General features: G+C 37.3%; 1 protein-coding gene across 1 annotated transcript in view; it reads left to right on the forward strand.

Moving 5' to 3' along the window:
• ANOS1 (anosmin 1) overlaps positions 1–24,194 on the forward strand; it is a 132,693-nt gene that overhangs the window by 102,415 nt on the left and 6,084 nt on the right. The window contains exons 9-13 of the mRNA XM_064708736.1: positions 1,012–1,161; positions 18,282–18,376; positions 20,625–20,796; positions 21,982–22,202; positions 23,816–23,957. Of these exons, the coding sequence (XP_064564806.1) occupies positions 1,012–1,161; positions 18,282–18,376; positions 20,625–20,796; positions 21,982–22,202; positions 23,816–23,957 (780 nt within the window). The remainder of the gene's footprint in view (positions 1–1,011; positions 1,162–18,281; positions 18,377–20,624; positions 20,797–21,981; positions 22,203–23,815; positions 23,958–24,194) is intronic.

Consider the following 24,194-nt stretch of genomic DNA (forward strand, 5'->3'; position numbering starts at 1 on the left):
AAGCAAGTCAGTTTTAATTGAAGCTGCATATAAGGCAAAATGTTCAAGTTTATATATTACTCCTGGAAATTATTGAAACCTGAATCTTTCCCTCTTTCTCTCAGGTATGCAGTTAATAATTTGCCACTTCCTTATTATTGGACTCTTTAGTTTTAATTTAGGTATACTATTGAAATAAATACAGCTTTTTTTTTTTTTTTGGTTATAATCTGATCCTCCTAATTAGATCAGATACATTTGCAAGTGTGCAATGAAAAGTGCAGTTTGAATGAACATTTCTTTCTTTTCAACTGAAAATATCTATTAGTACTGTCAACCCTACTAAATGATGATAAATTTTTACCAAAGAAAATGCTTGATGAAGGACATCCAATTGCAATTGCTTGTTGGAAACAGGCACACAGCACCAAGGGAATTGCTGAAAGAAAATTCTGCTCTTGCAATGTTTTCCTAAGCCTTCACCATTCACTGTTGGGAACAGGAAAGTGGGCAAGACAGATCTTTAATCTGACCACAGTGTTCATATATAGCATACCAGATGACTATATTTACTTTGATGTAGTAACCACATGTGGCACTCTGTGGGTTACATTCCGTGCTGTCCTTGGATTTTGTGCATGTTCAAACACTGCATGAATATAAAGACTGTGAAGTATTAGAGGGAACTACTAGTAGATACTGTGCCTGTTTAAAAAATCTTTGTGTTAACATTTCTTGTTCTTTGAGATATAAATACAGTCCATTTCCTTATTACTCTTCAGAAAATTTACAGACATTTCCCTATGAAAATGTATTTTTTTTTTTTGGTTACTTTCTAAATTTGACTGAATTTCAAATGAGTGATTTTTTCAGCCATTAATTCTTTATATTTATTTCATTTAGATAAGAAATGGAAACAAGATAATTTGGAATAAAGATACTATTATTTTCTGAATTACACCAAATTTAGCACAGCCATTATACAGCACTGTAGTTAACTAAATAGTTTCCTGATTGTTCTGTGTATTGCAGAGGAACGGACACCAGCTGGGAAACCACAGAAAGGACTGGTAGATCCTTACCCAGCCTTTCAAAGAAGGAAAACCACTCGTTTTCTTAAAATTGGAACTCCCTTCTATCAGGACAATCAACTTCAGGTCAAAGTTTACTGGAAGAAGACAGGTTAGTCAAATTTTGCTTTACTATTTTCTCTAAGGAGGACTCTTCCTATCCATCTCAGAGTTGTAGAACATTAGCACAATATTATAAGTAATTAATAGTAGAATCCTACACCCATCCTTTCATCCCTTCATCTTCACATTGGAGGGAAACATTGCCTCTCCTCTTCGTGTTATGTCTGTGTGTATGTCTTACAGGAGGAAATGACATGAGTTAGCTATCTAAAAATTATAGTCAGTCACGCTGGGACACTGAATCTTCACAGAGCTGAGACAATTTTTATTTTGGTAGGAATTACCTTTGTAAAGTTTTAAATTGCAGAATTTGACATTACCCACAAAAGTTTTGAGGAACATATGCATGTTTAGCTTTATGCCAAACTTTATCGGTCGCCTTGATTTAGAACAGAATGGATAGTTGGTCACAGCCAGAAAACATTTTGAAGTTAGTTTTCTTCTAGGCTGCATCCTTCTGGTTTTCAGAAAAGTCTTAACAACAATTCTATGATTTATTTTTCCAGTCAAAAGGAAAATGACATAAATTTATAGTGTCTATTCATATTCAGAAATAAAAAAAGGGATTTACTTTCTTGTTGTCTAAGAGCATATAGGCTGCTCCAGTTTAGCCATAAAGGCTTATATGCTGTTATTTCAAAATGTGCTCACACTGATCATTTTTTTGCTTGGCTCAATCTACATGTGTAGCAATACCACTAAATTAAATCCATTCAATTCTTGTGCTTGAAATCAAGGGCTACAAAGTGAATAGTCATATTTTCGTCTTGAATTTTTCAAAGAATTTCAGAATTATTTAAGTGCTTTTGAGTTTAGATGTGTGTGACATTACCCTGAAAGAGGACAGGCTGTATAAATGTTCAATTATGCTGTGTAACATAGGAATATGTCACACTGGATATTGTGGATTGTGAGAGGTGTCCTTTGCTTCTTATCCTTTGCCTGCCTTTTTAAATGGTTACCTTCCAGGCCCTGCTATGCCAATTACTTTCAAATCCATCCTTATTCCTCCCTAAAACCTGCAAGCTTTGTTTCAGCTGAGTACGTGCACATTTTGCATATTTGTCCCAGTCTTGGCTATGCTAGGTTTTTTTTCTTCCTTTCCCCCTTATATTTCATTTTTGGGTTTCTTCATGGAATGCTGGAACAATTTAAAGTTTAAATAAAATTGAGACAGTTTTACAAAAAAATGTGGTTTTTGTTACCCAAAGTGAGATTTATATGTTCTGAGCTTTGTCAGGACTGATCACCTTGAACTTTAGCCTCTGCAAGTGAGATGTCAACTCATTGTCCAAGCTTCTTTTATTGCTAGAAAAGAAATGCAGGTGACTTCTGTAGCAGTCCATCCCCCACAGCAGCAGAATTGTTCTCTGGAGATGCCTCTCTTCTTTACTGAGGACAGAGGGGAGCCTAGACAGCTCATTTGTAGAAACCTTAGAGATGCCTAATGTCTCTCTGTGAGCTGAGGTTCTATTCTTGGCAGTCTGTGCTGAAAAAAATGAGGGGCAGGATTCAAAGATGAGGAGACAAGGATGTCTCCCACAGGCGTCAGACAGGGTTGTGCAACTCACAGTCTGCAGATTCAGCCCAGTGGAACAATCAATCCTGCTGCAGCTGTTTTCCTGCCAGAAGAAAGAGCATGTGTCCTGTGACCAGAATGCCAGCACCCCTACTGACATTCACCTTGTGAATAGTTTGCCAAAGTTAGTTATACTTAATGGAGGGAAAATCCTGAGCAGAACAGCAATATTCTTGTTCCAACACAGATATCTTGAACTAACTGGCCACTATTTATAATGGTATTATAGTTATTGAACTTAGAGGCATTGCACCATAGAAACCTAAATGTTTCCATCTAAATCTGGAGCAGAATCTCACTGTCTGCAACATACCTGAAGGTAGAATTTGTATTAAAGGCTATAAATGTCTATAAAAAGAAATAATGCAGTCAGCATCCTTATAGTGACTCAAAGTTTGGAAATTAGAGAATTTAAAAGTGGTATAATTTCCAGAATTGGAGAATGTCATAGACAGCTATGTCACAGACCTGTCAAAAATGACATGGATTTTATGCTGTCACCTTGTTCCAGGGGTGTACTAGCTGAGTTGCTGAGTTGCTGAGTGTACAGTGACTCATCCTGTGTGGAGCTGTGTGCATCCAGTGACATAAGGGGACACCCAGAAACCCATTTTGGCCCTGGGCAGGGGGCAAATTCTGTGAGGTGCACTGGGGTGCTTAGGTACATGCCCCAGCCCTGCAGTGGGAGATGCCTTCCTTTTTCCTGCAGAACAAGCAGTGATAGCAAAGGTGTATGAAGAGAGGCAGAATATGGCAGTTCATCACTCTTACCTTCCTTTTTTTTCTTTTTTAAAAAGAAAATATCAGTATTCTGAGTGACAGCACATGCAGTAACTCAGCAGGAACATTGCCTTGTGTGGAACTGAAATATAGGAGCCAGCAGCTTTTATAAGCTCTTGCAAGGGTTTGGAGATTATGTATTGCATGGATGAGGTACTGTAAATTTGCTAGTAACAATTTACTGCAGAGCAGGTCTGTGTGACTGTGCAAGGAACACAGCAGGAAAATCACATTGTCTTCATGAAAAACAGCAGTTACTGGGACAGCTGTGCTGGGAACTGAACCCACACATCTTTCACCAACTGAACCCACACATCTTTCACCTTTATGAACTGCACTAGATTGTGTTTAGGGACTTGTAGGAGGTAGTAGAGTGCAGCAACCATAATAGGAGATACTGAAAGAGACCTTACCTGAGCCTGCTCAGTGGCATGGCATCTGTTTTTATTGCAGCTAGGCAATTAGAGTTCTAATAGTTCCTGACAAAAAAATTGATGTGTGTGTCTCCTACATAGTGGGTGAACACAGAATCTCTGTTGTTTGCACTAATGTTCTCATTTTTGTGTAGTTTGCTATTAAAAATCAACATTTTTTTTTGGTGGAGAAACACAGCCATTCTATAGTCCTAAATTAGAATGTGTAACTTTAAAACAGAAAAATTAAGAGGCCAGCATGAAACCATGTGAAATAAGTAGGTTGATAAGCATAAGAGTTAACATGATAAAAAAAATTAAAGAAATAAATGTCTCAAGATTAAACATGTTGGACATTTGTAAATTGATCAAATTTCAATTGGTTGTAGTAGTCTTTGCTTTGTCTTGTATAGTTTTCAAGTAGTTTTGGATTTTCTGTATTAGACTTCATAACAGAAGTCTATAACAGACTTCTATAACTGAACAGGATGTGGTTGCAGAGATGATGAAATAAAAAAATGTTATTTAGATTTTGGATGGGGTTTTTATTAATATGAAGATTTAAAGCAGTATATTATCACAGAATTGCAGAATGGCTGGGTTTGGAAGGGATCTCTGGAGATGATCTAGTCCAAGCTCTCTGCTAAACCAGGTTCACTTGGAGTAGATTGCACAGGATCACATCCAGGCAGGTTTCAAGTATCTGCAGAGAAAGAGACTCCACAACCCTTTTGGGCATCCTGTAACACTTGTTTTGTCACCATCACTTAGATGAACTTTACTCTGTTTCAGTTTTTGCACATTGTCCCTTGCCCTGCCACTGGGCACAGCTGAAAAGACTGTGGCCCCACCTTCTTGATACCCATCCTTAAGACCTTTGTAAGCATTGATAAGATCCCCTCTCAGTCTCTCTTCTCAAGGCTGAATAGGCCCAGCTACCTCAGCCTTTCTTCATGAGAGGCTCCAGTCCCTCAGTCATCTTTGCCCTCCACTGGACCAGCTCCAGGAGTTCCATATCCCTCCTGTCCTCGGGATCCCAGAATTGGACACAGCACTCAGATGTCGCCTCACCAGGGCTGAGCAGAGGGCAGGATCACCTCCCTGCTGGCAATGCTCTCCCTAATGCCCCCAGGCTCTCCCTGGCCCCCAGGACCCACTGCTGGCTCATGGGCAGATGGTTGTGCACCAGCACCCCCAGGTCCTGCTCCACAGAGCTGCTTTCCAGCAGGTCACTCAGTCTGTGCTGGCACAGAGGGCTATTCCTCCCCAGGTGCAGGACCCTGCCTTTGCTGAAACTTTGTTCAACCCTACAGTTGCCCTTGTTATGTTGAAATTGTTTCCTTTAGCTGTAATGAAAACTTTATTAGCTGCTATAACAGCAGTCTTTCTCTTAGTAAAAACCATTATTACTTTTCTATATTAATAACTGCTCAGTTTTTTATTGTATTCCTAATTCAGTGGTCATACCATTCTATGCAGACCAGAGATTTTCTAATTTTTTTTTAAATTTCTTCCTAAATTAAGATGGCTCTGTAGAAGAGTTTTTTACTGTGTCCCAACACTGTAGCATCACAGGATACCACAGATTACAGAAACAGAAGGAAAAACCTGTGTGGATTGCTTATATCATTTAAAGAAACACAAACATGCTCCTAAGGTTGTTTTAGATGATTTCTTTATTTTCATTGGTCCCATTTTAGCTGAGAAGCTATTTTGCTTTTGAATTTGAATCATTTTACTCAGTCTAAGGAGCTAAATATAGGTCAGTCATAGAAGAGTTTAAATGGGCAGGAGGGACTTCTGGAGGGCAGCTGGTGCAACCATCTGCTCAAAGTCAAACTAACTGTGAAGTTAAATCAAGTTATTCAGTTCTGTCTGTAAGGCCCTGTAACAGAGAGTGTCACTGTTTTTTCAATCCATCCTCCATCAATACAAACCTGCAGAGGCCATCCATGTGTATTGCAATGTGCCTTATGACTTACAGAAGGTATGGTGATGTCTCTTGACTATTCAAAGACAGTTCCTCCATGACTGAAGATGTTTTCCTCAGTGAATTTTGCAGATGAGCCTCTGGGAAGGCAGTGAAAAGACCACAGTGATGCCATCAGGGCCAAAGCTCTCAGTTTTATATCATCCTTCTAAACAGAATTGATCAGACCTCTGTCCTGTGCAACAACTGCATCAGAGGGGGTGTTGCAAACTATTATTGAACTAAACTATTGCTGAGTTTCTTATACAGCAAAAGAGTGACTGCATATCAGTACTCAGAAACTGAACACAGTGTTTGAATAAAAGTCTGAGTAAGGGGATGGATTTCCATATATATGCATCATAATGTGCCACAATTTGGTAAACAGGAAAGACTTATCTGGGCCTGTTCTTCAAGTGTCATTTCTTAAGTCCCATTAACTTTAGTAAGCATAAGGCATGAATGGAATGTAGAGTCTGGACTTTACATTAAAATTAAGCTCTTTCTGAAATAATCTTTCAGTTTGCATGCTTTGGTATGGTGACAATAATCACTTCAAGATGTATGCTAGCAAAAATACCTCCACACTTCAGGCAGTACAAGGTACTTAGCAAGTGCACATGATGCTGCTAGACAGAGCCATCCAAAAGCATGTTGTATATGAATACAATAGCTTCTTTCTGAAGGAAAAAAGTGTCTTTTCCTTGCTGCCTTTCACTTAGGCCAGGGATTAGAGAAACAGTACATTCCTTAAGCAGCATGAATCCCCCTTTTGTAAATGAAAAGTAGAATGTGTTCCATGGCCAGATATTTTGGCCGTCTTGATGTGTGAAATTGGAAATCATCAAGTAGTGAAATCAAATTAAACAAATCACTTTTAACTCCTTGTTGCTGAGGTCACAGAGTACCATCTGTTACCAAAAATGGATGCACTCTGAAACCCCAATTTAAAGTGATTGGATACTGGGGATGATTAAGAACCTCAGTATATTGTGCAATAATCAAGACTGAAAGTGTGAAAATAAAAAATTCTGAAGTTTTCTCTGTTTGTCTGTGGTTGGGCAACTAGACAGCTGAGTATTGGACTTAGCTGAAAATCCTCCAAGTTGCTGCAAATCTGTATATGAAAATAAAATTTTGCCCAGACAGACATAAGAAAAAAAAAATTCCACCTTTTATGAACTCTCTGCATCAATTTCCATCACTTGCTGCAATAATTATAATGCACTAAAATATCAGAATGTAATTTCTTTCCAAAGCGCTTGTCACAACAATATTTTCTAAAGTCATTACTCTGCCTTTACTACCATTTTCTCAGTGCCTGTTATTTGAGTGTAATACAACTCTCCTTGCTCAGGTAAAGCTTTAGCTTCCTTTTCTTTGAATTAAGTCTATGTGCATTTACTTCCCCCTGTTTAAATTAAACATTTTAAGTACCTCTAGATATTCAAAATCAATATGTCTGCCTCTTGGTTTTGCTTAAAAAGACAAATATTTAAAATGCATTAAGACTTGGCTTCAGGCTTCTTTCTTTGTGTTTCTGTAAATGCTAAAGCAGAAGAAAAAAGAATACTTAAGGCAGGAAGACGCAGAAAAACTACCATTGTCTGATAAATCAACCAAACAAGAATAATGAATTAAATTACTGAGAAGAATAAAATACAAGGCATGGCAAAGCAAATAGAGAGCTAACACAAATGCTTTTAAACCCAGATCTTAGGAAAACAAAATTAACTTTCACTTAGTTCAGGGACATAAATGAAGTGACTGTGTGCTGACTCTTTGTTTGTAATAAGGTATTTCATGTGGCAGGTTTTGAAGTGAAAGTTTTCCCATTGATAAGACATTCAAATGGTCCTTTCTCATGGCAGTAGGGCCATTGAAGGTAAAGAAATCCTTCAGTGGCAGTTGGAGTTTCCAGCTCCTACTGTAAAGAATTCTGCAGTACTTGCTGAACACTAAAGCATTATTTAGTTTGGTACTAGCTGTTGCATTAGGCAGATTAGTGTTTGAGCAGCTGGCCATATTCTAATTATTGATATTGTAGCAGTAAAATACTTGTACTTCAAGATATCACTATGGTCCAGATGGTTCTTTCAACAAAATGACCTGACTAATTATAGTGAAGTATACACTAATATATTGCCCTCAGACTTCCAGGAAAATACAGGGACTTTGTCTCAGCAGTGGCTGATTGTGTGGGTATGCATAATATGCATTAGTTCTTAGGGATTTAATTAGTCAAGCTGGCTCTAAGAACAGGACTCTTCAACTAGATCACCTCTTTAGAAATGCACTGGTAGATATTACAGAATTTGCTTTTCCATATGTGCTACTCCTGACTCAGATGTCTGTATCTTATGGGCTTCCACAGCATTGAGCTGGGGAGATGGGTAGTGCTGTAAGCTTTATTTATCATGGAAAATTATTCTGGAGTTACAAGAACATCCTGTCAGAAGTGTCTGTGTGGTTCTTACCCCTCCCTAACTTTGTGTTTCTACTTTACATTGTCTTAATGTAGTTTCAGGAAAAAATCTCTCTGCCTTTTTTAAAAGGATGTAAAGGGTAGCATCTCCCATCTCCAGTTCTGCTTGCTTTGCTTTATGAAGTGCCTATAGGACCCTGGTTTCTGTCCAAATGTGAAATACTTACAATATTTAAAATATTACTGGTGGGAGTCATGAAGAACATCAACCACAAATAATAAAATTTGGTAGAGCAGATGGTTTTCAAATTCTCAAATAGTCTGCAATTGATTAGTGAGGCTGGTCAACTTTTAAACTTAGAGAAGTTTAAAAGTTTTAAAATTACATTTACAATGATGGCAACCTCAGTGGCATCTCCCCTGAAAATGGGACAATATTGGAAAGTGTTTTCAAAGGGACAGTTCAGTGCATTTCTTCATGATTTCACAGGCAGAACAGAAAACCATTACTTGTTGCCTTGCACTTGCTTCCAAACCTCCAGACTTTTCAGGGTAGGTGGTTAAAGCTCTTGGTATGAGAGATTTAGAGGCAAGTTTGTCCAACTGCTAGTCTCAGGAATGTAATTGGAATTGATTCAAAGTCTGCCAGGAAATCAAATAATCACAAGTCAAATCAGAACTACCCACTGAGTTCCCAGAGCACAGACAGCACAGAACACTGATTTTACTTAACAGGCACCCGCTGATGTTTGCTGAAGGCTGTACTGGACTGGTTTGTACATTTGTACACTTTATATATTTATTGGTTAATTTTTTAATTTATGTAGTTTGGGCTGTGCACAAGTCCTCAGTATGACCTGAATCATAATCCAGAACATCTTTAGTCATTGTGAAAGTGCTTTTAATTTGACTTCATTTATGCATTTAAAAGAAGTCTTCTTTTTATTCTTAAATTTAGTAACTGATAGACATTTAACCCTGATTTCTTTTGAACTTACATTAAAAGTTTAAATAGAAATGTAATTGCAAATTACCTGGTCCATGAGTTCAATCCAAAGATAGACCATCATTAGCTGGAATGCATACCTGCAGTCAGGTTGCAGATACACTTCCAATATTCCATTGCAAAATCATTTATCAAGACTTAATCCACTTGGAGACACTGAAGAAATTAACTGGCCAACTAATTAATAAACTCTTGCCTGATTTTTAATTCTTCAGGAAAAAATGCATTTTCAAAATGCATTTTCAGCATCTTTATGTACCTTCAATATGTCTATGTCTGACTAGTACAATTTTCTCAAGTTCTAATTACTTCCTGAGTATTAACACAACTTATAAAGCTAATTAACAACAAACACAGTACTTTTTATAAATATATATGCATACATATATAGTGTCACTAAACTTGGCAATGGCAATGTCTGATGTGAGGCAGTCTCAGTAAGTGAGGGGTAAAATGGCAAGCTTTTTGCAATCCAAATATGGAATCACAGAATATTCTGGGTAGGAAGGGACCCAGAAGGATCACTGAGTCCAACTTTTGCGTGAATGGCCCTTATGGGGATCAAACTCACAACCTTGGCACTGTTAGCACCATGCTCTGACCAGCTGAGCTCTTCCTCTCCTTTCCCCAGACTGTGTCACTAGGTCAGGTTAAGTCAAAGCTCTGTCTCACAGGCTTACACTCTCATACCTGGAGCAATCCCACCATTCCTGTTGTGAGTAAAAGGTACTGAGGTTCAGCAGTTTACAGGATGCTTCTCATGAGCTATGTGCTAATAACTGCTCATGAGTGCTCTCTTAGCCTGCCTGAGTTCTGGATGGAGCATGGATCTTTTGATCCAGGGGAGGTTAACCTGTCAGCAGGGAGTCATCATGCTTATGATGAAGGTGGTTTAAACTAATGAGTGTCCTCTTGTAAACTGGGTCAATTTTCCTCCACGTGCATCTTTTTAATCTCTATTTTTAATTAGCTGGTTTATAAGGTGGCCATAAAACCAGTCTCATAAACATTACAAATAGGAGAAGGAAACTGGACTATTTGAAGGAATAGCTAGAGTTGGAGGGAAAGAAACAAAAAAAGGGTTTCTGAAATTATAATCTAATTTTTAAGATGACTCATATATACAGCTGATGCTGATAATGAGTTGTTAATATCTGTTTATTTTGCTCCTGTGACCATAAACTAGATGCAAAAATATCCATAGTAGTGTAGACCAAAGATCCTACCCAACAGATGTTCTATCCTTGGCAGTGGCCAAAAGCAAATCCAAAGGAGCATAAGAATAGGGTGAGAGTGTAATGGCGTTTCTGCATATTACTGTCCCAGCTTCAGACAACTTCTAGTTAGTCAAAATTCCTAAGCCTAGTGTTATTTCACTGTATTTATTCACTTCTCGTGCATTTATCACAATAATATCCAGTGTCCTGTGAGAGTCACCAAGTTTCAGGGTGTCTGAAACATCCTGAGCGATGGAGTTCCAGAGTTTTAAGTGCTCTTTCTATGTAGAACTACTTTTTTTTTGTCTTGAAGCCAATTCTTCCACATTTATGTGAATCTTAATTCTTCCTCTGTTTACCTTGTCTGTATGTACATGATTTTATAGATATTTAACCTGGTTTTGCTGTGTTCTATTTCTTTTAGACATGTTGATCTTAAACTGCAGATGTAGAAACTGCAGATTAATGTCGTAAAGTTTTTGAATACCAGTTCAGCAAAGCAACATCCTGGTATGATGTTCCATAATGCATATCAGGAAAGTTCAGTTTTGGAGCTCCATGGATCACTGCATGCAAACCTACCCATGTATGGCTTTTGCCTGAGGTCTGAGAGCGAAGGGAGTAGCTGGTCCATCCCTGCCTCTCTTCCCACTGTGGAATTAGGGGCAAGATGAGTCTGTACTTTGGCTCTGGAATTGGGAGATATTCCAAGATTTCTTACCCCCAATATAGTAAACTTACACAGTCTGCTTGTCTAAATTATTTTTCAAAGTTAAACAGAAGTCTAAAGTTAATGGTAGAAAACCTGGTTACATTTTCAGTGTATGTATAACCTTGGTGAGCCTTGGATTTGTTTGTTTGGGATTTTTTCTTTTCCATTAAATTCAGGTCTGGGATGCTTAGCTAGCTTTGAAAATCTAGCTATGAGGGAATAATGTAGAAAGCCTCTATTCAGGCTACAAGCAGCTATTGTGAGACTTGGAGCTTACAAGAGGCAAATTTCCTTGTAATGGAAAACCAGAATGAGATACTGTTGAACTCACTTTGTATAGGATGTTGTGTGTGGGAAAATAAGTAAGGGTAGAGGTAATCCGGCTTAGAGATGATCCCAGGCTTAAATCCCTCAATATAAACATCTTCAAACCTTGAGGCTTCCTAGGTCTAGATATGGACAAAAATACTGTGTTTCAGGCCTGTCTTTAAATTACACAGTAATCGTTAATATCATTTTTGGAAAGGCTTACTGTTCTATTATACAAAGAATGTGTTCTGTAGAAAGAAAGTTTGTTTTAAATGGCATAACGTGAGAAACAAAATCTTTGTAATTTAATCGAAACTGCTTATATTCCATGTAAGAGCAGGAAACAGTATATTTGTCTTGCTAAGAATCGTTTGTTGAGTGAAGTTTAAATGTCAGCTGAAGGTTTTGGTGTTATTTTTAAATATAGTGCTTGAATAGGTGATTATTAAAAAGCTTTTTTTCTCAAGAGGTGTCACGAGTACTGTGAATTTCATAACCAAACAAAACTTTGGATTTTCTTTTTTTTGCACCATCATATGAATCAATGCAGAGGAAGCAAAAGACACAGAGCTGTTATAATTTATTTTTTTTCAAGAGAACTTACCTAAAACACCTGTGACAAAACAAGTGGTTTTTACAAGGAAAAGGGGAGTACAGAGAGACTTGCAATACATTAGCACATCAGTGCAGCATTTTAACATTAGTTGGAGGTAAATTGTGTTTACCTCATTTTGCATTTGCTTAAGTACCATGAGTAAAATAGTACTTCTTATTATATTATTTCTTCTTGTCCTATCATTAGATTCAGATTGCAAATGTTGGACACCATGAATCAGAGTAATACAATGGCTCATGAACCAGTATATGAAGTAATGAATAAGTGTTATGATCTACTACTGACTGAGATCATATTTTGCTTCTCTGCAGTACACTGAAGTATCTCTTCCCAAACTGATATTCCATCATGCTGTTATTTAAATGTAAAAAATACAATGTGAATCACTTCACACTAATCATGTCTTCAAAACTGAAGGAACTAGTAGTAAATAACACTGCTTCATTTGTTCACTTGGATTTTGTCCATATTTCAGCCTTCCCTGCATATTTTTCAGCACCTCTCCAGCAACTGAATTTCATCAGGAAAAAGTGTTGATGGTAAACTGCATATATTAGATGTCTGTGTAGACATGGAAAAAAATATTTGTCCAATAAACAGATGAACATGAGGCTGAGAGAGCAGCGGACACTTCATCACATTAATCTCAAATATTTCCTTTCTAGTTTGTGGTGTGGAAATGCAGGCAAGTGCTGCTGCAGGGCAGACACTGCTGCTCATCCTTCTGCTGGGGTGGTGGGTTGGAGTAAGTGCTGGGTTGTAATAGATGCCCATCTGTAAAGAGGGTTATGTACTTGGAGGAGAAAGAGCAGGAACATTTCTTCAGGAAGCCTTTGATTTGTATAAGTGTTTAAGCACTTCAGAGTTGATAATATCTTTTGATTTATGCAAGGCATCAATAATTTCACCATTTACCGTTGCTACAATTTTGCCATTCAATACAGTGAGGTAAATATTTTTTCCTGGATGCTATACTGACACAGGATTTATACAGAGCTCTGAAAAATCACACTATGACTTTACAGTAGAATCAATTAATCAAGCTTGTAGATACTGAGGCATGTACTTCATGTGCCCTGAGCAGATTCTGCCCTGTGTTGTGATATTAAATATAAAATATTTTCCCCTTGCTCTAGCCTATTTTTAGAGAAGTAATGCTGCAGGACACATAATTCAGAAAGGAAATCACTTAATTTTTTAATATGTCTTTCTTCCTATTAGTCTAAGACCATCAAAGACATGTTCAAGACCTTCTTTTAACCACAGTTTTGATGGTCATTAGTGTCTTGTTCTTGCTAGGTTCTAAACTTTCTGGCCTGATGCTTTAGCTACCCTTAACTATTGAAGTTAACACAAATGTTCATATGCTCAAGTGCTTTGTTGAATAATGGCCCCTGTGCTCACAAGCTTGTAAGAACAATCCCGCCAGTATGCAAAGAAAAACCAAAAAAAAGTCAAAAAATATCATTGTGGTTTGCTAGATGAAATATCAGAACAAACAAAATATAATAAAGTTTTAGCTGCACACAAAACAAATTATTTTAATAATTTTCTTACTCAGTTGGTTCAGAGATATTTCATCCTCCTCATGGCATTCTGTTTGAAGAAATTTGAATGAAGACAACAGGTTTACATATGGCTCATTATCTTCCAAGCTTTGATAACAGCTCCTTTTGACATACAGTTAGCATATTAGTTATGTGTAAATATTTTGGAGGGAGTCAGTTTGTTGAAGTATTGTGACAAAAAGTACAGAACTTTTTTTTGTTAAATGGAATACTTATTTCAAAGCTGCTAGTTATTTGTATTAAATTACTGATTTTATGCTAGCAGATAAAGGTTTTCATATGTCTTATTTTATAATATTTACTTTTATACCTTTTTTATTCTAATGGAAAAATCTATCAGAGTCTGCATGTTAATTACTTTGAATCCTGTCATGATGCAGAAATCGCCTTGATGTTACCGTGTTTATTGATGCCAGACATTTTTATTGTAATTAAACCTTAATTTGAGCTGCTGTTGCTGAACAATTCTGCTGCGAAACGTTGCTTTCCAGCAAATCCCATTTGATTTTCCTTCTAATAAGTTTTTTGTAATTTAGTTGCCTGCATAATAGTGCTGTCACAGCTGGTATTAATTGGCATTTTTCTACCAAATAGCAGAGACCCACATCAGAATAACATGCAAGAGCTGAAATACTTTTACAACACACAGTGTTATCATTTTCACCACTTGACAGGGGTGGAACGTAGATAAGGAGCCATGAAGTACTTTGCCTAAAGACCTCAAGCAAACCAGTGGCAGAACTCGCCCCAGTTCCTGACACAGTCTGCTGCAATTTTCTTGCTGTGGATCACGGAATACAAAGAAATAAATAAAATCTCTGCTTAGCTGGTTTTCTGGGGTAGCTCCATATTGATGATGTTGGGCTGCATGAGCAAATTGCACTGCTGAAATGCCCCTGCTATGCCAGTTTTTCAGCTACAAAGCTTCAGCTCCTTGTGAGAGTCAATTTGGCACTCTCCTGGAACAGTAACTGCAATATAAAGGAGAAAAAGTATTTGAGGCAGAGAAAGTAGCTGTCTGCAGTAGCATGGTAAAAAAAAGAAACCACATTAGATGAAATTATTCAGCTGCAATGTATTTGTACAAAACAGAAACATGGAAGAGGTTGAAAAAGATGAGAAAAATAAAAGAAAAAACCTTTAAAATGTAGTTTATTTTAAACTGTAGAACCATTTAAACCAGAAGTTCCATTTAGGAGAACTTGCAGAATTACTTGAAATTTTGTTGGATTATTGTTTTGAATGATACTCAGATCTTTAAATTCTGTGGGGAGGTGATTTAGTATTCCTAATAACTTTTGTGCAGCCTTGGCTTAGGCTCTGTTGAGGTCTATCAATTTAAGATGCTTAAACTGTGCATATGAACCTGAAGTTTTCTAAGTGGCAAACACATGTAGTTGGCATTGGCATTAGTAGAATTTTCAGCTGTTTTTACAGCTTGAAGATATAGAATAAATGCACATTTTCCATCCAGAAAAATCAAAAGTTTATTTATTTGTTTTTATTAAAATTGAACTAAAGCATTTGAATTGGGGAGGGGGAGAAAGCACAAAAATCTGATGAAGAACATCTTTGTAAACACTATTGATAGAGAGCTTAGAGCTTTATTTTCACTCATGTGAAAATAAAGGCAGTTTGGGGTAAATTAAAAAAAAAACCATCCTTTAAAGCATTCCTTGAGCCATAAATTTCTAATTAGAGATGTAAGATTTCTGACCAGCAAAGTTAGCTGCATACCCTTGTTGAGCAAAAGAGCTGAGTGCATGGGATTTTAAGAACATGATCATGTGGTGTCTCTACAGCCATTTTTCTTAAGTCTAGAAAGTCAATTTATACTTCAGAAAATCTACTTTAAAAATCACAGTCATAGTAACTAATATCAACTATTAGTTTATTTGAAAAGATTAGTTATGTGCATTTGTCTTACACACCTAAAAATCTTTAGCTTGGGCATCTGGAGATAGTTTCCATGTCAGTGTCATTGAGAGGTTTTTAAAGCAGTTGTCCTGGATTGCTTTTTTCTTTTTCTTTCTCTTTATATAAATTTAAAATAAAGTAATTATTTGAGTAAGCTGTCAGCTGTTTGTACTTAAGTGGTTATTTTGTTGACTAATTTCACAATTTTAGAGCTGCTGAAATGAGTGCTAGTACTTATTATGTCCTTCAGGTTCACTGTTTCTATACAAATATTTTGAGTTCTGGGGAATACGAATGCTTGCTGTTTGTGCAAGCATCACTATTTCTAGTATCAAATGATAGACATTCTAACCATGAGAACAATGAAGTTAAAAAGCTCTATAAAGACTCATAATTGAAAATTTAGAATCAAGAAAACTCCAGATATTCAGAAGGAGGTTGATACTGTGACATCTGAAATACCAGGGAGGCAGACTGAAGCAGTCTGGCAATTTCTTGACAGTGTTTTGTACTTATTATAGCGGGAATGGCTGAGTTTTGTGATAAAACTCTGCAAAATCAATCCCATTAGGTAACGAATATTCTGTTCATATTAACTACTCAGATGGCTTTTTGGAAAGAGTTGTGGCTGTGGGCTCAGTGTGTGAACCTTTGCTGAGCTTGGTCCAGAACCCTTGGCTCTGGTGGCAGGGGCTGACATTCAGCTGGATGCAGCTGGAGCTCATCCATTTCCCATCCCTCAGTGTGCATTGGACAGCTAAACCCAAAAATCTAAATAAAATTATAGTAGTGATCTCACTAGGACAGTGTGCATTGCTGAAAGGCGGGCTGGGAGAGCTTTTCTTTTGTATGTGTGGTACAGCTTTTTAATGTTTCATAAAACTTTAGAATAATGATCTTGATGAGCAACTTTATGAGACAGGCATATTCTAATAATTTTTCTGAGCTTCTTATTGGACTTTCTAGATAATTTCATGCATTTTGTCTTCTTTTGCTTTTAAAAATATTAAAGGTAATTTCTTAAACAATCTTGTCATTTCATGTGCATACTTCATGCATGCATATACACTTTGACTTTTTCAGGGTTCTAGCTTTATTTAATCACAAAAGTTCCCACCTTTCCCTATTTTTAAAAAGTTTCTGTCTCAAGTAGGAGCTACTTTCTTATTGTGTTTCATGCTTTATTCTGTTATATTGTGTTGTATTAGTCAGACTTTAGACAGTGTCAGGACAGATTTTTCAAAAGGAGAAAACTGGGGGGGGTTGTTGTGAATTATTTTTACATTTCTCTTTTTTAGCACATGGTATTTAACTTGTGTATCTTCCATTTTTTAGATTTAGGTATTTTCCACAAATATAGAGGTGAGAACCTACTTACAAATGCACTGTGAGTTTTTGTCTTCATCCAGTAAGCACACCATGTGGGAAAACTTGAAGAGATAAGCAAAAGCACATCCATTTCTTTATTTATTTTAAATGAGAGGGAACAATCACAAAGCAGGAAATGTACTTTTTAATGGAATTCTTTTTGCAAGAAGTATTGTTTCTAAAGAAATTGCAAAAATAATTAGCATATATGTTATTATGAAGAACAGCTACTGCAAAAACCTATTTCAAGGGGCCATTTCAGCTATTTTCCTACAATAGTAATTTTCTCTTTAGTTTACAATCCTTTTCTTCTGAATGTAGACTGCTCATAGCAGTCTAATACCAGATCAGCCCTTAAGGCATCAGAGATATTTGTTTTCCCTCCTGAAACCCACAGTCAGGCACATTAATGATTCTGTCATACCAAGCTAATTAATAATAACAGACATAATTTTGCATCCCCTATATAGGGAATGAAATCCAGAACAATGTCAGGAACTACTTGCACTACCTAATGTTTTCCTTCTTTTGTCAATTATTTTTTGCTCTTTGTTTTGCTTCCTTATTCAGGCATTGTTAGACAAAAAGCTAGAAGAGCTGAAAATAAGTTGAAAGCTTATACTGTTGGTACTGCAGCAAGTTTTGTCATTGATTTAAATGGGAGTAAACTTAAGCCTTCAGTATTACTCATAAGAATCAAGACTAGAATTTTATTTGGACAGATACTAAACTAAACGTATTATGGCATATCCTGAAAGAAGAAAGCTTGGGGATTTACGGGCATTTTCTCATATTTTCATGCACAGATTTCTCAGTGTCAGGCAGCAGTATTCCAATGCTCTAACAATATAAACAGTCAGGCAGTTGACACCAAGTCTGTCTCATTATTTGCAGGATGATTAGAAGTAGCAGCATTGAGATTATTTTTTTAATGCTCAGTTTCGATTATTTTTTTTTTTTTAATGTAAGCAGCATATGGTAACATATCTGAAAATGAAATTTCACTTTTTATCTCCTTTAGCTGATACAAGGTTTAAATTTCATTGGTGTATCATTTTTTCTCCATTATAATAAAGATTGCTTAGTGAGGAATTACCAACTCTACAATACTTAAAATTCCTTCTGTTTTTATCCAGAGAAGCCAGAAGAGTTGCAATGGTGAAAATGTACTTTATGTCTTTCGGTGAAAACAAACTTATATGTCTTTTCCTCTCTTTTTATATCATTTAGATATCAGCATGAATCAATTCCAGGTCCACTGGTTACTGGAGTCCTGTGCACACAATGACACCAAAGGACTTAGGAAAGTAACAGAGCTGACTTACGTAAGTCTCCTTTGAGCCCTCTGCTTGACTCTGAGTAGTTCTTAGGCAGCAAGAGAAAAGATGCTTCTGTAACATAATGCAATATGTGTTGTACCCTGTTTCATAGATCAGTAAGGAGGCTTTCTTTTTTATGTTCCTCTTTGGCAAAAGATAAAAATTATGTATCTGGACTGGTTTTGGGTTTCTTGGATTTCCTGAATACACACTAGGCTAAAATATTTTATTTGTTTTTGTTGTTATTCAGAAAATGAGATCAGACAAACTTCTTAACTAAGGACTTCTATATCTCTACAAGATATAGAACACAGAACTTTATCTGCAATTAATAATGTAAGACTTTAGCACAGTGCAAATACTGAACAGTAATAATAGTAATTGATAAACCAAAAGTGGCAGTACTTCCTACTCAATTTGATGGCAATCTAGTGTCATCTGTCTCTATATCAAATTATTTGAACAACAGAGCAATGTGATTGGTGCATCAGAATTGCTTTAGTCTGTTATGCAGAATGGACAAAATCACAATTCACCTTTCCTTCTTACCCTGATCTGTACTACCCCATCAATTCAGGGGTGTTAATGTCATGTAAAGGAGTAAATCAAAAGACATGATTTCTCATACAGGATGGTGTTAGTTTGTAAGATTTACTGCTTCAGTAAATCTTGGGGTCAGCAAAGCACAAATTAGAGGTGTGTCACAGTGGTCACAAGGGTTGCAGGATGAAGAGAGAGGCGAGAATGTTGACCTCATGTTCAGAAGGCTTGATTTATTATTTTATGATATGTATTACATTATGACTATACTAAAAGAAATAGAAGGAGAAATTCTCAGAAGGCTAGCTAAGCTAAGATAGAAAAGAATTAATAACAAAGGTCTGTGTCCCAGCAGAAAGCGAGACCTAGCTCTGCCATGAGTGGTCAGCAAATCCAAACATCCACAGGAGACCAATCATGGATCCACCTGTTGCATTCCACAGCAGCAGATAACCATTGCTTACACTTTGTTGCTGAAACTTCTCAGCTTCAGCAGGAAAAATCCTAACGAAAGGATTTTAATGAAAAGATGTCTGTGACAGAGGTGGATTTAAAAAATGATTTTGACATGATGTTATGGAGATAGAAGAAGCAACATTTAAGAAGTTCATTTCCACTAGAGGTCAGGAAAGACTGTTTGGACATCTGTCCAAATGCATTGTGGGATTAATGAATTTATTTCCAGTAATTTCCTTATTTCCAGTCATTTTATGGTAATTCATCCAATCTGTCATGATAAATAAAAATAGTCCTGTCACAATTTTAAGGAGAGATCAAACCTGTTGGAGCACTCTCCCAGCAGATGGAAGGCAGGGTGTCCAGTCTCAGCCCAGTTTGTATGTCCTGTGAAAATGACCTTCCAAGCAAAGGTTAGACTAATTTGCAATTAGAAAAAAGAGGGAGTTATGCAGAAGAACCTGGGAAATTAGTGATTCTGAAGGGAATTAGAGATCTAAAAGGTAGCAAAAGACTTTTGACCTTAGCCAGTAACATATTATTAGAGATTTTTTTCAGGATAAAAGCCAACCAATCAAACATTTTTTTCCGTATATGATTTGTGTTAAAGCTTTCAGACTGTAATTTTCAAAAGTACTTCAGGCAATGGGAAGACTTTAGGACAATTACACTTTGTGTAAAGTTTTCTTCTCCACTTATTGTCCTTAAATAGAGACTTCTGCTTTGTATTTAGCTGTGGAGTTTTTCTTCCTGATAAGAATATAGAGGTACTTAATGCACTCAAGTGGAAAAATATGCATCCATAATGCAATGCTGACTTTAAATGTGCTTTTAAAAAGTTAAACATAGATGAAGCCTGTCATTTACAGCAGCTTAACTCAGCTTTCTTACATTTATTTAATTCGATTAGCATTTATATCCTCCCATTGCTACCCCCACTGCCATCATTCACAGAGACTGCTCTAAATATTAGAAGTCAGTTGCTTTGATGCCGTGTGTCGAAGGAACTGTGTAGAATTGAAGGACATTTTCAAATACCATGCTAATATATTTTACTACTAAAAATAATCATGACATTGACAATACTTGCTTTCTTCTCTGAGTTAAAACCACATTGGCATGTGTTAAGCATCCAGGAAAATATTTTTGTGGAGAGAACTTTTAATCTTTTGCCAAAGTTATTTTTCAATTTGTTCATATTTTTTTTTCCTTTGGGCTCTATTTTCAGCATGTGATCTTTTTGTTTTTCTTGTTGTAGGAAAACTACATTATTCTGAAGGACCTGTCATTTTCATGCAAATACAAAGTAACTGTTCTGCCTGCAAAATCTAAAGGTCGTTTTAAGGCTGAGAGTACTTTCTTTGTTACCCCACCTTGCTCTGCGTTTAAAGAAAAAAAACACAAGCACATTAATTGTCCTGCTGAAGGAGGTAAGGCATGATCTGCAGAACTACCAAATAGTTCCAAAAGCATTTATAATCACCAAAAGAGAGTCTTAAAGAGCAGTTTTAGGATAGAAAATGAGAGATTTAAAACAAAAATATCACTAATGCTTAAGTGAAAATCAACAACAGCATTGATTTTGGTTAGTACATTATTACTGTTTTTTCAATTAAGAGTAATCATAGTGGACATACAAAAATATCTGACATGGTTGTTGTTTTTTTTTTGTAAGGAAGAATGGTTCCCTATTGTATTTATTATAATAATGGAGGATAACTGTAAACATGATTATGGTAGTGTGACCTATCTTTTTAATGTTTTGCTGCAGATGCAAGCTGCTTTTCCAGTTTGATTTTGTTTAGGTTAATTCTGCTCTCCAATAAGAAATAGAGGCCCTCTAATCTTTTCCAGCATTGTCACAATATGTAACTAGAGGGCTATGGAAGTTGCAGAATTATGGATATATTAGTTAGAGAGGATTTATGTGGTCAGCTTGTCCTGGCTCAGGTCAGCCATGGTTTTGCACTGCCAGGTGTGGATACCTCTCTCTCTGGTTGGAGGGAAGCCCTCTCACCTGGAGTCCCTCCTATTCCCAAGGGTATCCCCATGCTCCCTAAGTCACCCAGAACCCTGCTGGCCTTCACTGCCATTTCCTTAATGCCTGTCCTGACAGTTCCCAGCATTACAGCCTTCCTGGGCAACTGTAATTCAGGTATAACTTCCCCCTAATTAGAGTGCCCTGTTAACTTGTACTGCAGTTTTAGTGCATGAATTTTACTCTTTGGCTGAATTATGGAGTTCTGTGCTACCCTGTGCATTTTCTTGTGGCCCCAGAACTTCCAGTCTGAGTTCAGCTATTCTGAAATATGAGGAGCAGGAGAATGGCTCCCTGTGACTGAGGCACGTAGGTCTTTACATGCCATAGCTTTCTTTTCTGTACCTGCATCTGAGAGCATTTCATCTGAAGTTTGAGTTTGGTCCAAAATGTCAGTGGAATATATCAAACATAGGTTTTTAGTTAACACTGAAAATGTGATGGTGGAAAGCTGCCTGCATCATGTGTAAAATAGAAGTAAAGCTCTGCCTGGCCTTGATTTCTGAAATGAAATTAATATTATTGAAGATTATCTGTAACAGTTCAGCTTATCTTTTTTTGCTTTCCAAATTTGTAGTGCCAGTTCTACCCAAAGTGTTGGCCAAACCCGAGAATCTGTCTGCATCTTTCATTGTTCAGGAAGGTAACATCACTGGCCATTTTTCCTGGAAGATATCTAAGGCAGACCTTCACCAGCCCATGACAGGGTTTCAGGTCACTTGGGCAGAAGTGACCACAGAGAGCCGGCAGAACAGTTTGCCCAACAGCATCATTTCCCAGTCACAGATACTGCCAGCAGTAAGTTGTTTGTTACTTTCTTTTGCCAGTGGCTCCCTAAGTTTGTGTGTCTGTTCCTCATTTGTAATGTTTAGTGGTGATACAGATGTCGAACACTGGTTCTGCAACTGAGTTGGAGCAGGAAGTACTTAATTTTTCTTCCTTGATGGGGATACAAAACATAGCTGCTATTCTTGATGATACATCAAACATTTTAACCTGTAGAGCCTGGAGATGCCTTTAATTATCTATCACTGTATGTATCTGTCTATTTTTAGCACCTGGTTAACTTGCAGAAGGCTCTGATTTGAGCTGAAATAGTGTCTTCTGTCTTTCAGAAACCACCAAGATTTAGGGCATTTATACCAAGGACCATTCACTCTGACTGAAAATGTAGTATTTACGCAATCAGGGCTGAAATGCACAGGGCTCAACTGCTGGAGTTGCTGGATGAGCAGAGTGAGTGTACAAGTGCAATGTATGCACTCCTCTCTCTGCCCTACCCATGCAGGATTTTATATGATTTGGAACAGCTTCAGCCAGGTCTGTTAAAGGCAATCCCATCTCGGACTATGTGCTAATTTTCCAGGAAAACATGTTTCCCCCCACTTTTTCTGTCTCTTCTTTCCCTTTTACTGTCTGCTCTGGCAGTAGCAGCAAATTATCCTACAGGAATGACCAAAGTTATTCCCACAATGTGCTTGGGCTTCCCCACATGGGACAAGTACAGTGCCAACCAGAATCACCTGTCCTGTGGATTCCTGGCCAGACCAGCCTGGCTGGTCACAGGAACATCCTGCTGTCCTCATGTCCAGCATCACTTCTCCAGCTGTCTCCTTCCTGGGCCTGGGCCTTTGCAGCTTGGAATAAGATGAGTGATTTGTTCCAACTTAATGCAGATGATTTATAGGTTTGATTTTGTTTTAGATGAATGACTTCTGATTCCTTAATGTCTGTGAGTCTTTAGCTAGATGTATTCCCATGTGAAAGTTTCTATGAAATGACTTTGAAATTATTTAGCACATGTCTAAGTGACCACAAAAGGTATGGAGCAGTGAAAAGTGAATCCATCGTGCCGTAAAGGATGTCTTAAGAGCAGAAGGCAAATTCTTATGGTGTAATTGGGACAAATCTGAAATTAGTGTGGTCACCCTTTTTTTCCCACAAGCTGCAGAAGTGGCCCCAGGCCAGCCACTACTTAAATTACCAATTAGTAGAATCCACTTGCAAATCCAAAATAAAAAACAGTTTATGTAATGAACATGTTTGTTAAAAGGAATGGTTAGGAAAATACATTTTGATTCGTTTTTTAGTGATGGGCATATCAGCTTTTTATGGAAAGTGATCAGCACACTTTCCATAAAAGTCTGTAACAACTTGGACCTTGTACACATGAAACCATAGTATTATGGTTAAAAATGTGTCTGTTCAAAGGGACTGGCAGGCAAAAAATTCGGAACACACTTGCTCAACGAAGTGATGCATACGTTAAATCCTTTTAACGGAATTCTATGAAAATAATTTGTGGCTGCTGACAGTAATAGAACCTGTTTAAACCAATGATGTGTGTGAGCAGAACAGCTATGTTTTATTTTCCAATGGCCTGAGGATTGAGGGGATGTGTTTAATTTTAGGATCACTACATCCTCACCGTGCCCAACCTGAGGCCCTCCATGCTGTACCGCTTGGAAGTTCAGGTGCTGACGACTGGAGGGGAAGGGCCAGCCACGATCAAGTCCTTCCGCACGCCCGACCTTCCTCCGTTTGCACCCCACAGTAAGCACTGACCTCCTCTGAAATGTGCTCGTGACAGGTTACCGAATTTCAGTCTTCCACATTTGAAGAGTGGAAACCTTTCTCAAGCCTTAGAGCTTTTACTGATTCCAATAGCATTCCATAAACTTAAGCTGTGTGAAAATACTGGCTTTTTTTCCCTTGATGACTGTCCATCAGCAAATCAAGTCTCTCAATCAGTTTCTGTGGTCTAACATTTGCCATTTGTTGCAGCCACAG

The sequence above is a fragment of the Zonotrichia leucophrys genome, chromosome 1, assembly GCF_028769735.1.
Source record: "Zonotrichia leucophrys gambelii isolate GWCS_2022_RI chromosome 1, RI_Zleu_2.0, whole genome shotgun sequence".
Lineage (NCBI taxonomy): Eukaryota > Metazoa > Chordata > Aves > Passeriformes > Passerellidae > Zonotrichia > Zonotrichia leucophrys.